The sequence below is a fragment of the Saccoglossus kowalevskii genome, chromosome 17 (genome assembly GCF_978046115.1).
Source record: "Saccoglossus kowalevskii chromosome 17, keSacKowa6.1, whole genome shotgun sequence".
Lineage (NCBI taxonomy): Eukaryota > Metazoa > Hemichordata > Enteropneusta > Harrimaniidae > Saccoglossus > Saccoglossus kowalevskii.
In genome coordinates, this window is record NC_140657.1 from 3,527,510 (window position 1) to 3,545,178 (window position 17,669).

General features: G+C 37.6%; 1 protein-coding gene across 1 annotated transcript; it reads right to left on the reverse strand.

Moving 5' to 3' along the window:
* Positions 1–807: 807 nt before the first annotated feature.
* On the reverse strand, positions 808–16,828 carry LOC102803573 (alpha-N-acetylneuraminide alpha-2,8-sialyltransferase-like). Its single transcript, XM_006817333.3, has 7 exons — positions 16,349–16,828; positions 7,022–7,291; positions 6,530–6,662; positions 5,386–5,501; positions 4,864–4,953; positions 3,654–3,883; positions 808–1,851 (listed from the first exon to the last, which is right to left on the reverse strand). The coding sequence occupies exons 1-7, from the start codon at positions 16,537–16,539 to the stop codon at positions 1,622–1,624; spliced, it is 1,260 nt and encodes a 419-aa protein (XP_006817396.3). The 5' UTR covers positions 16,540–16,828; the 3' UTR covers positions 808–1,621.
* Positions 16,829–17,669: the final 841 nt, after the last annotated feature.

Genomic DNA, 17,669 nt, shown 5'->3' on the forward strand with positions numbered 1-17,669 from the left:
GTATTTTATATATTTCACATAAATTTATCATACGACGTAAACATTCAAGTTAACTGTCACGTGTGATAAATATTTACAGAAACCATAGTTACTTGTAACATTATAAGCTAAAACACCCACGTCTCGGAAACAACATGCATATTCCGTAATACCTTCTTAGAGGGAATATAAAATAATAGAAATGGGAAAATATCAACCGATTCCTAGCGAAATCAACACAAAATGCCCGCCGTACAACTCAGGCTGTTTCTCTACACTGACGTCACACACATAGCTAACTTGTTTTTTGATGAAAAACATGGACTGCATGACTTCAATGTTTACATCCATATAAACCGACAAGAACAACGGTTTTGCTTAAGGTATAGTAACGTGAGAAATTGAGCCCCAATTCTAGTACTTGGGCAGACCTCAAATCGAAGTTTACTAATATTTGAGAATTGAATTTACCGTGACGGAGGTTGGAGTAAACGAATAACAAACGATGAACGACCTGTGCCGGGATTACGCGCAAATGTTTCAAACAAGGCTGAGAAGATAATCGCGATTTTATGGGATGTTCTTGTTATGAGTCGCAACTTTAATATCACATGACTAGCTTATTATGTAAGATCGGGCGTAGAATCAAATACTGGCAAGTGTTTGACGTGTTTGCTGCGAGCGTGACAACGTTGCATGCTTTTTAAAGCATCATTAAAATGTTAATATCTGCACAGATTGACCGTGACGAGCCCTCATACAACAAACAAAACAACCCCTCTATTGAAATAGATTTCAAATGACATAAATTTCACAAAAAACAATTAGTATAATCGATAAATAAAAACAAGATTTATTTTCATTTCAAAATAGCACGGTGAACGGCCAAATAGCCGCCGAGATCTGGTTGAAAGCGAGCAAGTCACGAGACTAGTATTCTGTAATCACGTGTCCACTGTGTCCTTCGCTTGTTCCCAGCGTAGCTTACGAAAGTCGAGTACGGCGCATATAACTAGTAACTATTAATCATCGCAATAGCATTTCTCGCCATGTGATAACAAATGAAACAGTTTAGTTTTCGCAAGCCCAACAGAAAGTGTGTTTAGGCAATATCTCTTGTATGAGACCTATTCTGTCCAAAGTGTGGTGTTTGGCTAAAATAAGTGTGCTTTATTTGATAAAAATTCCTTACACTAATGTCGCGAAATGGCAGCGGCGAGATTCGGATGATTAGGGGAATGCGTATTCGAAGTTTACGTACAAGAAAGGAAAAGTGATTTTCAAAATTATTGCGCGACTCGAAGATACTTCGAAACGTCTTTGATTATGTTATTATGCTTCGATATGCAAACACGATGTGGCAGTGGTGAAAATGCAGATGAATGGAACGGAAGTGAGAGCGCCGCCAGTGCTTGGAATGTGACAGAAACAAGTCGTATGGCTCTCCCGCTCGCAACGATATATCGGCCAATCAGATCTTTCATACTATAACTGCATCCAAGTTTGGGTTTGATACAAAGCATTTGTAGAGTGTAATTATTGAACGCATGGATGTCGTGGCATCAGCACAGTCAATGCATGTCTACACGATACTTGAACAGTAATACTGTTGATAAGTTTTAGAAATAAACAATCTTCGATATTATAAAGAACATTTATCGATGTGTAGCTTGAGAACGCCGTCAGAGTGAAGCTTGGTCAGCACTTTGAATTCAAATGAATAGTCGTGGTTGCCAGGGAAGGTAGACCAGTCCAAGTCTTCGGAGTAGTGCATTGGTAAATAACGCCCTGTAGCGTCGTACTCGAACGGCCAAAACCCGTACAGATGAATTTGCTCGTATACATTTATCCCTAAGCTGACCAGCATCATACCTGTAAAATATAGGGAAACTGTTAACAGGGTTTGTATTTGAAACGAATTCACGAATCAGTCTTTGTATGACACTTTCAGACATTAAAAACACTCCGAGTCCACCGTACACCGTGAACAGTACTTGTGCCTTGTGCATACTAGTAGACAACTTTCCCGGTTGTCCGTCGAAAATACAGCATTTTAGCATGAGCGCGCATACGGGATATGAGGTGCAACATATACATGAACGGCGTGATTTTGTGCTTGTGGATGTACCAAACAACGTGACCGAGTACCAGCAAACGGACGTGTCTGTATTTGCCGCCATGACAAAAGCAGACGTCTTGCTTGCACTCCATTTCCGGCCAGCCTCACTTTGAGATGTGTATCCGGGAAATCCAAAATTCAAATCAGTAAACGCATATATGTGCTACTGACGGACGACTCCCCACCATACTCACCAACGTCGCTAGTGAGCGCAATTTATTGAAAATGAGATGCAAGTTCGTGGGCACTTGGAGTGAAATGAGTGGTGTGAAATAGTTGTTACCGCAACGGCTATTTTAGCGTTTACTACTACTCAAACGTTCAAACGCCGGTGAGACAAAATCGGAAAGAAGTCGCATAGGAAGAGTAATTATTGTGAAACGAGGTAGATTTCATTCAACTACAGACGAGATGGTAAAAAATGAGATGAACCCTGACCCTGGAAATACCTCATTCATAGAGTGCCGTGGCACCGTAGGTCGCCGAGCACGGTCATAGAACGTACGCTACCGGTGCTAGGTGACAAGGGGCATTCCGATCATGGTAACAAAGATGGCATCGCAGAGTGCGTAATTTTTCCGTGATGTTTAAAAACAGCAATTGTTGCCATTTTGATGCATTTTCCAGGGTATTTTTTTAATTATCCGAGGATTTTATTTTTGCGTCTTTGACACTGAAAAGTTAGGTATCGTTAATAGCAACGGCAGTGGTGGTTGTTATTGCATCGCAATGATAGTCAGCTGGCAGCGAAACGATTTTTTTTTACTTCAGTGTTAAAATGCCTTTGGAGAAGATGCGTAAGAACGTTTTTTAGTTTCGTCCACAATTCAAAAGAAAAGCTTGAAATCTATGCACCATTAGAGCAAAATAAAGTGTGACCTTCGTTATATTGCGCGAAAATTAAATCGCGCTATCGGGCCTTTTATTCCTCCTACGTGAAAATGAATAAAATTCAAATTAATTAATCAAATAAAAGTATTTCACAGTATGCCACTGGAAGCTACCAGGCTAGAAGTTGGCGACCCGGATATAATTGAGATAAGGGTGAGAAGTTTATTTATCATTTACTTATTTTTTGTCTGTATGTGTGTGTGTGTTTATTCCACTTGATATACTGGAGGCGACTACGTCTTGTCTGTTTTTTGTAGTTTGTGAGGCTAAGGTAGTTGATCGTGCTTGAGGTCAGGACAGGAAGTCACAACCGCCGCGCCGTTCTGAGGACAACAACTTGTTGACCATAGAGCAACGTAAACAAACTTTCGGGATATTTGATTTCAGGCGCGTGTCCCGGATTCCTGTATGTCTAAATTGTTTTGAACATGTTCCACAAAGACTGTCAATTGTTCACTTCGAGTGCCCATGATCCTGCATCTATACCTCAAAGGGGAATCAATTGCCATATATCCTGTGTGCATAAGGGAATGCACGCAGCTCTGGATATTAATTTGATATAATAATATTAATTTTGGTTATTGTCATAAACAAATAAAAGAGTAGGTACAGCGATGGACGTTCAGTCATTTTGTATGTTAGTAATAATAACTTAAGATTGTACCTGATGATAACTGTTTTTTCGATTTCCAAAACTTTTTAAGTATTCCGAAATATTTTGCGTCTGATAGCAGCATTTCCAGCGTGGAGTTTTGCTGCAGCAAAGTAGTAACATCAAAGGCTAATTCGTGCGTAACCATTTTGCTGTTTGGAATCCACAATATATATCCAGTATACTCCGATAATGCATCAAGGAAACTTGTGATGTTATCAGGGTTTTGTAGCAGAGCAAACCTAAACACAGAAAAGGCAATATGGTTAGGTGGCGGTGGTCGTAGCGCCACGCATGCGCGAGATATGGATTCCATAGTAACAAAGATGGCGGCGTTGGGTTTTGCGCAGATCAACAAGTACAAACACGAGACATTGCAAGATTTAACCAATTCATAGTTACTAAGACCGCTGAGAAAGCATTTAACCCAATAGATAGGTGCCTATATCATGACAGACATTATCTGTGATAACAATAATCTACCACATCACGTCGCGGTCAAATTAACACGAGATTTCCTGTTTGCCACTGGGTTGTGGGGGAACACACTTTTCATGTACTCAAATCTTGCATATCCGTAATGCAACGATCACCTCCTTAAAACAACTATCGTAGACTATTGGCTTTGAGACTTTGTCGCCTATACTGGTGTGCTCGATAACTACAAATGATCCCTTCCAATCATCGAAGAAATTATATAGTTAAGGCTTAGCAATGCATTAGCTCATACTTGTTGATCAGTCGCAACAGTCAAAGACGCCATCTTTGTATCATGTCTCGCTCATGCGTGGCGCGATGACAACCGCCCTTTTATCATCAATATGATGGCGTACCAACAGTGTAGTAAATAGAAATGCTGCATTGTTCGTATTACATGGAAAACCATAATTATTTTTTGCAAAGCCACATTGAGTGACGGGCCTGCATTTGCAAAACTAGATGTTCGTAACTTAAACAATTCAGCTTCTATGAATAGTCCATGTTGTCATTCATTTATAATGCTATTACTGTCCAGTTTTGTCAGGTGATTAATATTAGTTGTCTGAGGTTTCTATGGCAACTTGGAATACAATGCAAGTATGGGACCACTTTTTATATACATACATGTATACAATAATAGGTCAGAAGAGACGACATGGTTGGAAGCCATGCTTTTTTTATTTCTACAGGTGGAGGGAGTCAAGGTGAGACCAAGACGAAATTGACCAAGTAAATAAAGTACCTGTCCTTAATAACACTGGGATTCATACTGGTCAAGTTGGTCCTCCGTCCAGCGTCAACTGTGTAGTGACCCAGAGGTTGAAGGTTAGACCTGAAAATAGATAAATGGTAATCAATATACTAGATTTGCCCAACCCCAACCACAGAACTTGAACAAAACAACTTGAACAATGAGGTACAATGAACTGGTGTTTCTTGGAATCTAAAATTGAATATTTCGTCATACGCTATCATAGATAGATGCTCTGTCTTGTGCCTATGTACATGTATATATAGTATATAGTGCATTTGGTGGGTGTTAAAATACTTTGTACATGCCAATTTATCTGTCACACACGCATCGGCTATGATGGCCTGCAGGTGCTCCGTCGCCAGCTGACTCTATCTCCCTCATTTCAAATGCAATATAATCTACAGATTGTTTATAATGGGTATGTGGTCGTGTAAAGCGCATACCCCCCCCCCCCCCATGAAAAGCGACCTTCTTATTTTATTAAATATCTCAAAAACGATCAAGCATTACCTCATTACAAACTTGTATTGGTCAATCTCTTTACCACAGCTACTATTCCGCAGGATTCCGCCATTTCCAACAATGGCACATTTATTGAATAACGGCACGTTTGCGAATGGAGACGCCTACGACAGGAGATATAGCAATTGCGATATATTATGAAGCAATAAAGTAAACGTATACAATTATTGTAATTGTGATGTGGGAGTGTAGCCGTTCCAATATCTCTGTGGATCCTTTATTACACAATAAAAGCACACGATCAAATAATGTTGTCTCTTCCAATAGAATTTGTACTGGGTGTAATGTAGGACGGAACTATCCGCGAATATAATAGTGTGAAACTATCTTTTAGGCTTTTCTAAATTGAAACACTCCACTAGAGTTTAAAAATCTATGACAAATAAATAATAAAAATATATATATACGAAAAATAATAAATTAAATACATATTTAAAAAAACACATACTAAGATTTTATTTGAATTAGATTTCATACTCGTCGAACGAAGGCATATACAAAGTCGACCTCAATCAATAAATAACTTCCTTAAGTTTTAAAACGAAATGTGATTACGTTGTTTCCATGGAAACAAGTTCGAATATCCGTTTTTCATTAGCTCTTAGCCACGTATGTGTTGGAACCTTTGGCTTGGCAAATATCTAGAAACTGAAGTTCTTTTAAAATTACCACTAGTTGGCCGCGATCATTTTAAGTCTCATTGACGTGTGACATTACAGGTTACTGCCGTTATAGAAGAATACAGCAAAGAAAAAATGACCTTCGTAGGGGATGTATTTTGCATATATTTTGAATATTTGCTACGAGATTGCATCACACTTAGTTGTTCATTTCATACAATGTACTACAGGGAATGTAGTCAAAGGTTAATTTACTTAATTGCTCACTCTAGGGCAGACACAATAATGAACTTGAACTCTATATATATATAGAACACATAATCAAAACCAAATCAGTAAAACTGACATGGCCATTTTGTATCAACTCATGAATAATTTATTCATATTTTCTAACAAGAAAGTAATTGCTTCCTCTTTTTGTTGACGTATTGTCGATCCACTTTAATTAAGTCCATGTATGATATTGATCGCATTGTGTGCTGGATTAATATTAAACACATTAACGTTATTACCTGGGGTAGTAACATTCGCTTGCAGCTATCGATCTTCGTCATTCCATTCCACGTATTGTAATACTTTCTGCCAACATGGGTATTTTCCTTCGTGTAAATAAACTGATTTTTACCGATACGCTTCAGACGATTTCTGTGGGAGTAAACAATACATAAGTGGTTCGGAACACAAACAAGCCGGGTCGTTTAACGTTACATATATACAATATGTTTAAATCAAATACAGTTTGAATATTTGCAAGATACCCGGGTATCATTTATCCAGTTATAACCGAGCATTGCAAATTCTATTTATCAAAAAAATGTCTCATCATTGGTGTTTTTATTTGCGTTTATGATAAGCTGATCGATATTGTTCAAACGTTGTCTTCAACACACTAAAATGCCTTTGTTGTCAGTGCGCAAGCGCTATTTCAGAATATTCACCATGATATGGACTCCGAAACATACGTACTGATGTGACCCGTAGATGTATAACCCAACATTAAATACCTGATGCCGCTAATTTTATCTCGGTTAAGTTTCCACTGCTGTCGTAGTTGAGCATCAGTTTCTGTCAAGTACTTTAGACGTTCTCTCGTCTCGGCAGTTATGTTAGCCTTGGCAGTTATGTTAGCCTTCAAGTTGATTGTTCTGTTTACCAGTAATTCCACAGGACTACCACCCGTTTCATTCGCAGCTGACGGAGTGTCGTTGAATGTTGTTAAATGTGAAGTTATGTTAACAGTGTTTTCAATGAGTAGAGGTGGTATGTCGGTCATTCTGTTACACAAATGTAAAAAAAATGTTAGTATAATTGTTTCTAATGGACGAACTGAGCAGCAGCGTGTACTCCGGACGGCGCTCATTTCAGCAAACATCCGGTAGTTGTATTTTTTAAAAAGGCAATGTGACAAATGTTGGTTTGTTTATGTGCTATAAACGGTGTTTTGGATTGTTCATTACACCCAAAGAATACAGCTGTATTTACTGTTAAATTAAACGCTATACGTTTATGATAAATCATAGCACTGTCATGGTGTTGCTTTTATCAGAATCGAATATCAAATACAAATATTTAATGCAGTGAAAGTAGTCCAAGTATTCTTGTTTTCATAAAAATGTTTAGATATTGCCTCTCGATGTTGTTTAGTTTAAACATCGAGCCAAGTCTCTACTCCAAGTCCATAGTTTGAATTTTCACATTTGAGAAATGTATATTTATATATATACGTGTTATCTGTGCTCCTTCAATTGTGACGTATTTGCACCGAATATGATTCTAGGTGGCAGCAATTTGCTTTAAAGTTGTAGTTTCAGGGCAATCAGACATATATATAGAAAATATTTGACGGACTAAATTTACCCGAATTGCGGGAAGTATATAATAAATGTTTAGCCCAGCGCACTGGAGCGTGCTCGAACGTTGCGAGTAAGGTCCCACGGAGACAATTGAAGCCTGAAAAGATTCTGCCATTAAACACGTCATCCATATGTATTAAACACTGCACAAATATCAGTAATTTTAAACACAGACTCAACCACCTCGGCTCAAGAAAGCTTTCCTGATTGTTTGAAAATGTATTATGTGCATTTCCTGGCTTATATATATATATATTATTCATTTCGGCATTTGTAATTATTTTATTCAGCTGTGGTGATTAGGATTGTTTGTAAAAATACACATTATAAATATTGTTATATCATAAGTTTTAGGGGGATTAGAATGATATCATTGTAATGGTAATACATTCCATTGAACACAAGAGCTGAATGCAGAGAATATTCGTAAATGAAAAGGGAATTTTAACAATTATTGTAAAAACACCGTTTCCGTTAATAATTTAACACTGACTTAACAATAGGGATTTCCGCACAAAAAAACATTCAAACAACTTGAAAGGTTCAACATGAAAGTGAAAATGAAAAAATAACTCACTATGTACTACCATCATATAAGGTTTAGATGGAATTGACCCAGTAATTTTTTAAGAGCCGGTTGCCGAAAACCCCGCTTGTTATACTTATTTTACATCGTTCCACAAAATGGCCGCCAGCGACTTCTCTGATTAAATAAAGCATTGGTGTAGCTTGGTGGATAAATGTAAATCCATTCCAAAGAATAGGGTTCGGACGCATGGGTGGACAGATGAAACTTGTGAAATAAAAATAATATTTTAATAGACCAACCAATATTATGATCAATATCAGTGGATTGGTGATTATTCAAGAATACTAATGCCTTACCAGGATTTTTTTCAGCGAATCACACCATCCGGGTTGTATGTAAACAAAACTATCCATCATACTTAATAATGATGGATATTTTCTCTCTAATGAATTGAAATATTATATAAAATAAATAGTTGCATTAATTTAATGTGCTTATCGACACAAATTGTTTGCGTGATACGACGACCAACGCGCGTTAATACAAGTAAACAAAGATAATCAGTCCGTACACACTGAAATTATGTTTATCGTCCTCGTGTGATACTAATGTTTTATCTTTGAAGTAACAGTCCACGCGTACTATGTGTTTCGTGAATCTGTGTCCAATATTGAGAATATCGGTCAAACTCGTGTCAAACTTGCACGGTAATCGGTACAACAGGCCGAGTGTTGAACTTTCAATAATGACGAGACAACATGACTGTTTTCAGTATACCAACGCCATGAATTAGCAAGTGCTGCGTGAATAAAATAGTCAATCCAACGTTATCGGCTAATGTAAATGAATGGTTAATATTGCCTAGTGGTAAATTAAGAATCAGTCTAATAATAATATTTATAATAATAATATGTGTGGACTTTGAATACGAACACAACGTTCAGCACCATCAGTGAAGTTTGATCGACAATAAACATCTGAGTCATTGATGATGCTGAACGTAACCCCTAGGTTACGTTCAGCATCATCAAAGAGAACTGGTGATGGTTGTAGAACCATAACTGCCTCAGCTCAAAGATTGTTATGTAATACAAGGGACTGTGAAGGAAAATGTATTGTAATGTTACCTCTGTGTAATTTACAATATATCTGCATTAACCTGCACTGTGAAGGACAATATGGGAGTTGACTTAAATGACTGGTAGAAGCAAGGCTGGTCAAATTTTGCGAAATAGTAGTTAGAATTTCCAGATACGCAATCGACACATTGTGGGATATCAAAATATGGATGATAAACAGCAAGTGATATTTCCAGAGATGTAGTTGGAATTGAAGCAAAGGAGTGGCCTATAAATCCATGAAACAGAAAACGGGCGAACCGGTAATTGGGCGAACTGGTAATCAGGCGAAGGAGTTCGGGCGAAGTGGATTTCGGGCGAAGTGACTGTACCCCCATGAAACATACTCACACATATTCGTACATATCATCCTGTCTTATTGTGTGTGGGCAAAGCTGTCATGCACACAATCGGAAAAATATGTTATTACTGTAAATAATTATGAACAATAAAAACTGAAATTTAGAAAAACTATGAAATATTAATAAGGAAAATGTGCGATTTGCTGTACAGTTCCCAGAAAATAATTACAAGTCCCAGAAGTACATACGAGTCGTCAAAACGTGCAGTTTGGTGACAGTTGGAAATGATACCAAGATTTAAAGCGCGGTGGTCGTCGCGCAGCGCGTGTTCAAATTTCATGTAAATAAACAATGTATTTTACACGCGTTGTATACGTCGCTATAAGTTCCATGTCGAACAGGACGCGGCACGACGACTGCCGCCCTTTAACAATTCCATGAGAATATCGCAACGTTCTTTTAACACATGAAACAGATGTACATTGGTCGAATTTTGTATAGTTTCAATAGGCATACAAGCACCTGTATATATTTTGACAATAAACCCCTCATTCACATTGTGCAAATACAAACAAGACATTAAACCTTCTTGATAGTAACAAGTAAGTGTTGTATAAACCCGAATGAAAAGTCTGGAGTCACGGCGAATACTTCTAGCGAGTTACCCCTCTAAAAACGTCATTACTGTGCCAATGACATTGAACTTTGCTCTTCCATAAAGCAGCAGTTTCTATCTTCAAATAATCAAAATAACCTTGATACCCTGGCGAAGCATGTCTATTGTTTCACAACGACTGTCCCAAGGGATTTTCGTCTTCTCAATTTCTCAAGATAAACGTCCCAAGGTTGTTTACTAGAAGGACATGTCTTTAGGCAGAATTTCTTGTATTAATTTCCATTGCACAAACAAGTAGCAAATATTGTTACTGAAGCACAGAATTGTCCATGATTTTTTCTCCCCGGCCATTCACACAAACTGCAAACGAAGTCTTTCACCTTTCCAGTTGTTGACACTTTGCAAACGCCTTGATGGATGTATTTTGACCCCGGATTCTGACCTTGCATTCCGGCTAAATTTACTGCCCTTTCATACCAGTTCAATTTCCTTTAATTATTACATCCAAATTTCATGATATTTAATATTTAAAACCAACCTTTATTTCACAGTCGCTTTAGTTTTCACTTTTCTAAAATTATTTTACAGATCCAAAGACTTTTCACTCCCATCATGCAATCTCCCATAGTACTTCCGCAGACACAGTGGCGATCGCCAACATATCTACAAATAACCTCGCTCTCAGGAGCTGAGGAATAAAACGTAAACTTCAATTGACCTCACTGTGATGATGCATGCGTACTGCGTTTACATTATAATTTTAACAAGGTCATGACATAGACATTGTAATGTCCTATATCATTATTTATGCATGACCTTTGACGATATGTTACTATAGTGATGACTCTGTAGCATTATGGAATACCTGAACGATACCTGAGTTGATTTATCAATACAGACGTTACAGACATATCTCATGAATATCTTTTTAAAGTGCAATTATTAATATAAAGCATTTATGCATTTATTTTGAAAATCCGGAATCACGTATATTCGGTCTCGACCACAACTCTGTCCATTCTGGTTATTTGAAGATTGTACACTCGTTCTATAACACTAAACTGGTCACCAAATTTAATAACTGTTTCTGCTTTTTACACTGATGCCGGCGTGAGCGTTGGCAAGCTTAAATACGTTTCGATTGTATATAGCGCCACCAGCTGTGGCTGTTTCGGGCTCTATGCGTCCAGATATACACACAATTGATAAACAATATTTAGAGTGTAATCCATAAATTTTGTAATCCATGTCTCCTTCCGGATGATAACGTCGATGCAATAGTTTCGCAATAAAGAGCCAGGAATTCATGAGATATTTGACGTTATTAGCCTGTTGTGAATCCTTGTCGGATATTGGGTTTTCTGTCTGTCTCTGGAATTCCACCGTTGCTTCATCTATATAGAAGGCCGCCATTTCTAAACAAAGATGTCAGCGCACACGCATTTATGTTGAAAACGTGTGCGTGCTATACGTGTATAATTAAATAAAAACGTTTCGACCGACCATCATGTACTTCATTCAAGTTTGCGTATTGGTTTAAATAATAAGACACTTTAAAACGAGTGGTTTGCAAACCATCATGTTATTCCATATTTGCTTTTCATTCTACGTATAAAGGTTAGCTTACATACTTGTCAACTTGTTTGCATATAGTTATCTAAGACTACCAGTTTTCGCACTATTAATTAAGACATCATAGTAATTAAAATGTGGCCATACAAAACTATTAAAAAACAGATAATAAAAGAGAGCCTAGAGAGCCCGAGAGCTCAAATATTCCAACAATTCGCGCATATTTATATCATCAAATATTTCGCATAATAATGTCAATGCTTGAGATAATCTCAGAGTGCAGTGTAATTGTAATCCACTGTACGTTACGCCGCAACTTAAATAGCAAATGCGCAAGTTCAGGGGAAAGGTCAGACACTCGATACAGTATTTTGTGTGATATTTAAGTCTTGATTGTTCAGTGAAGTACTTAAGAGCAAATCCTATATTTTGGTCGAGATGAAAAACGTTTGGACTCGTTTGTTTAAGATAAGCTTAGCCACCAGCTCATGTTTCTATAAAATTGTACAAAACGAACTTTATTTCTGCATATCGCGGTATTTACAATCTAATGATTAGCATGCCAAATCGTGGTGTGATAAATGTGATATCTGGCAGACTAAATTAGCAATTGCAGTATGACTACTAGTAGCTGCGAACGAGGTCGAACGCATATTTTCATCTCACCAATGTCAAAACAGATTCGAAATAAAAATAAATAACTAATCACGTTCATAGCCAATAATGTTGGATCGTACCTGAAATGGGACATCATAATAGGCAAACTACGATTATGCACACCGTGTTTTCTAAAATGGGGTTTCGATCTATATTTACTGTTTGTGTACACACGCGCCGAATGGTAGTGAATAAATAGCTGCCAATGGGCGGCCGTGGATGATAATTAAAATACGCGCATGCGTATTTAACTTAGTTTAGCCTTCTCTGATTATTGTTGGTAAGACTGGTAGTACCTCCACAAATATTGCAAACAGTGTTTGTTTTCGAAAGCATTTAAACACAGCGGTCAAATAACACAGCCAATTTAAAGCATTCATTAAAAAATTCTATTGGCTATGATCTAAAAAACACAGTTACTAGACATTTCCACTTATGCTTCTCAACTGCAAACTTCCGCTTTCAGTGTGCCGTTAACGCGGCTGAACAGGATATTAGTACTGGCGTGCAAGCTTCATTTATTCATAGCACATATATTGCTAAGAAATAAATATAGTCTTGTTTTTTACGGCACGATGTAGTTTACGTATTCTTCACATCAATCCCACTTTATCCACGTCATTAAATTGACGAATAGAAACAATATAGTCTGCAAAGTATGGTCATCGCCGCAGGATGTGAAAGGACGCTGAGTAACACCGATGTAGTCCTGGGGATATGGGTGATAATGGTTGTATGCAGACAGATGTGTTTATGATGGCTGGGCCGACTTCCAAATTTAAATAAACAGTTGCCTGACAGATCAGATTCATGTTATCACCTGATCTATGTTGTTCTAATTTCTGGACTATATGTCATTACTTTATTTGTTTTTTACTTAATTTGACAGAACATTTCAAGTAAGACACTAAGTAATTTGATCAACCTACGGATGGCGTCATCTATCAATATTAAGACTGCCTCCATCAAGCTGTCGTTCTTTATTACGTATATTGCGTTGTTTGTCACAGTCACATATGTCCTGTTCCAAACACACACTCGTCAAACCTGACCTTGCCCAAATATAATAACAAATATTGAAAATATTTCTGAATAAACAAACAAATCATTCACTTGCAAATTACTGGCTTCATGGAGGTAAAAAAATTGTTTTACTTCCATGCTGGCTTCAAGCACCCCCAGCCCCAACAAAATTACTTACTGAAACAACAATACCGTTTTGTATATACATATTATACATCGGCCAGGGTTATATATTCGCAATACAGTGACCAAAATGTAAAATGAAGCTAGAGGATCTCGATAACTAGTTATAATCTCCAAGAGTTGAGTAGCTTACCACTTTAAAATCGCCTTCCATCGTCCACCCCTTCAACATTTTAACATCTACAATTTATAACACACATAATGCTGAGTACATACCCTCATTCGCAATACAGGTTTAGTATTCAAATACAAAATGTTAGTTTAGGTGTATTTGAAGACATGAAGATTTCTGTTTGTTTTGGTGGCCATTAAAATGAGCCTTTTATTAACTACGCCCAATGATATACATAAAGGCAAACCATTTCGTCACGTGCTTTGCTCTGTTGTTGGGGGGGGGGGTAACTTCATATTGTTGGGTATCCGTGAACATATGATCCTGTCCGTATGTGTACAATATTTTGTGTTGTTTTGTGGATAGTCAGTAGATAATCAATGGGTGGGGTGTGCAATAATCGAATGCATGTCAGTAAATACAATTGTTTTCTACAATTCCATTGACGTAAAACAAGTTTGAAATCGCAAGCCTATTTTTTAAACATTTATTTTCGTTGAAAAGCGGCAATGACGTCATCATTAGAACATTTTAGAGATCAATGCCTATGGCGGAGTTATTATGCCATATCTTAGATTGCTAGCTGGTGATACAGAGTGGTAACAAACTAGTATATCGTGACTGATATGATTCTTTATTCTGAACCTGAATTATTGTACATTAAAAATGTACTCTAGGAACCTGTTAAAAACACAATCTGTGAATATTGTTTGATACTACAATGTAATTCTAGCTCAATGTTTGTATACGCTAAGCCACTGAACATTGCCAGGCTATTTAAAATAATATGGGTAGGCTTCTGCTACTTAAATCAGGTACGTCTATTAATCGTTATACACAATTACGTGCAATTTCCGTCGGTAAGCCGAATTTAAATTTGGTCTATACGCACACGGCCTGATTTATATTTACGCGTTGCCATGCCTACGCCCTAGCAATGATGAATTCAAATCTCCAACCTGTGTAGTAGCGAAGAGATAACGGCGATTAATCAAAAAGTCAGAGCACGTGATCACATACTAGGATTATATATTGAAAAGATCGACGTTATCGGACCGATTGCGTCTCATGGGAGGAATAAAATAGCAGGCATGTGGTGCATTGTGTTTAAAATAATTAATAACGTTTCTGAATCTAATTTATCTTTTGGAGGAGAAGAAAGTATCACAGCATCTGTCATAAAGTAAGCATGCTATACGCATGTAGATGCAGTCATTCAACGGACTTAGTTGGCCAATAATCTTACGTATTGGGAAACTGAAACATAATTTGTTTGAGTAAATATTGGCTATCGACATTAATGAATATTCATATGTTTTACAATTAAAATCAGAGTGATGAGTTATTATATGGATGAGTCGCTTAGTGAAGATGATTAATGTTGATATTTTTATGTTAACATTGTTGAACTAATGAAAAATAGTCCCGACTGCAGTACTTATAACGCTTCATTACACCGGAAAACAGGCAGCGACGCGGAACTCTTCTGTTTACACCATGTTTCGTGTACTGTAATCCGTTGTATCATTGGGAGGAATTAAATAGAACCAAAAATTATTGCAAATACTATATTGTATTTGAATTTTCTGTTTCGTGTAAACATAAACTAATATTTAGCCTTCATATAAGTTGGTATTCTGGGAATTTGCCTATGAATGAATAAGTGGTGAACAAAATTCGGTGATCGATACTGTTGCTCACCAAGTCAAATAAGGGTTGTCATGTATATGTTCATCCATGGATGCTACATTGTGTATCAACGCACATGCTAACCAACGTGAGATTTGAATACATTTATTACAGTGCACACAATTATTTGAGAACAAATAAATTATATCCGTGTCACCGAAACCATTGGGAACTGATACAACCACTTTTTGTCAATCGATAATTATGTCCTTATCGATTGAACAGAGCATATATTTGAATCGAAAAGATCAAAAGTATATCGCACAAGGCTGGATAAATGAATTTGCAGCACAATATAGAAAATCCAGGGACACTTTGGCTGTTCGACTGATGCATATGTACGTTCAGAGTTTCACCGAGAAAGGGGAGTACTTTTCGAAGTTCGCGTCTTCGTGAAAAGCCAAAAAAAGGCGTACTTTTTAAAAGAGTGACAGCCACTCATAGATAAAGCAGGATGCCAAGACAAATAGAAAGTGTTTTGAAAGTAGATTTGGAAGTAGTTCCACCTGAATCCGACTGAAGCTCTGATTTAATGTTTTTTTTTACGTAACGTTGTTCGTTGTATAGCACCTTTGTCGGGCCATGGAGGTAAAAGACAGAGGGTCTTTTACCTCCGTGGTCGTAACCATATGATAATACAGGTGATTACAAGTGTAATGCACATAAAAACAACTTACTCTCGGAATATGCTGTGTCTGACCACACTGTTAAGCAGCTGTTCGTGTAGCCCGTCAGTCGGACTGGTGACGGACATATGGGAGTAGAAAATGGCGGATACGCTGATTGTACACATTAATATCAACCAGGCTAAAAGCGAACGACGTTTCCTGCATATGATCCGTCTAACCATCTTGAGCTTTGTGATCATAACTTTTCACAGTCTACCGTAACGCCTGGCGGCGACAAACGGTGGCACCGTCGGTGAGTTCGCCTGCTTCGCATCGACTTGAAGTACACAGATCTGTATTGAGGTGAAGTGTTTAGAACGCCGCTCGTCACATAGTAACCTGGTAGTTCCTCTTTCACGTTACGTCAGGGTGCCTCACAACAATTTCCGGTTATGCAGCTATAACAACAGAACTGACAGGAGAGTGGTGGTAAAGGCCAATTCCTCGAAAGGTGTACACTGAATCAATGTGAAAGTGACAATCGGCTATTGAAACACAACTACCTCGCCACAAACATTGGTTTAGATGTTAGACGCTACACCGCGAAAAAGACTAATCACCAATTCGTGTAATGGTATACGGGTTCGTTCATTGTCGAATCTAGCGACCATCGTTTCATTTTAATGGGGCGGGAAATACAAAAGCATAACAACACTGAAACAAAAATGAAATATAAAACATCAATTTTCATAAACGGGAACACGTAGAAAATCGTTTAAAGAAAGTCACACGACGCAGTACCGTTAGCTTCACCACCCCCATTTTTTAAGCTAAGCACCACACCCAATTAATGGTTCGTCCGGACCTTAGTATTTTTCTCACAGAAGGAACAAAGCGAGACTGGCTTACTCACTGTGTTATGCTTACGTGATATACAAATAACGGCTCATTTATTATAAAAGATATAACGTAACCATGAGGATGGATTAGTTGATCGACCAGAAATAAGACATACACTGTATGCAGAAGCAAACCCCGCCGACCCTGATTTAAAACTGAATATTGTCAAAATCTAATAATATAATAAATATTATTTCAGTACTGTCGTGTCATATGAAAGGTTAGAAATACTCTTCGACCTGTAATAACACGGTGTTTGTACATTGCATCTGTCATGCACGGGTGTAACTGTCATGACAATAGACGGAACCATTAAATGAAATATAAATCACGTGGTAATGGACGTTACTTTGTGTTCGGTTTAATACATCTGATTGGCCAGAAGGGGGATGTAAACGATACAGTTGGTGCATGTTTTAAAGTGGGCATCGGGTATTACAGCTTCAGCACACAGTGAGGATTTGATCAAGCGACATATGTACGGTTCATT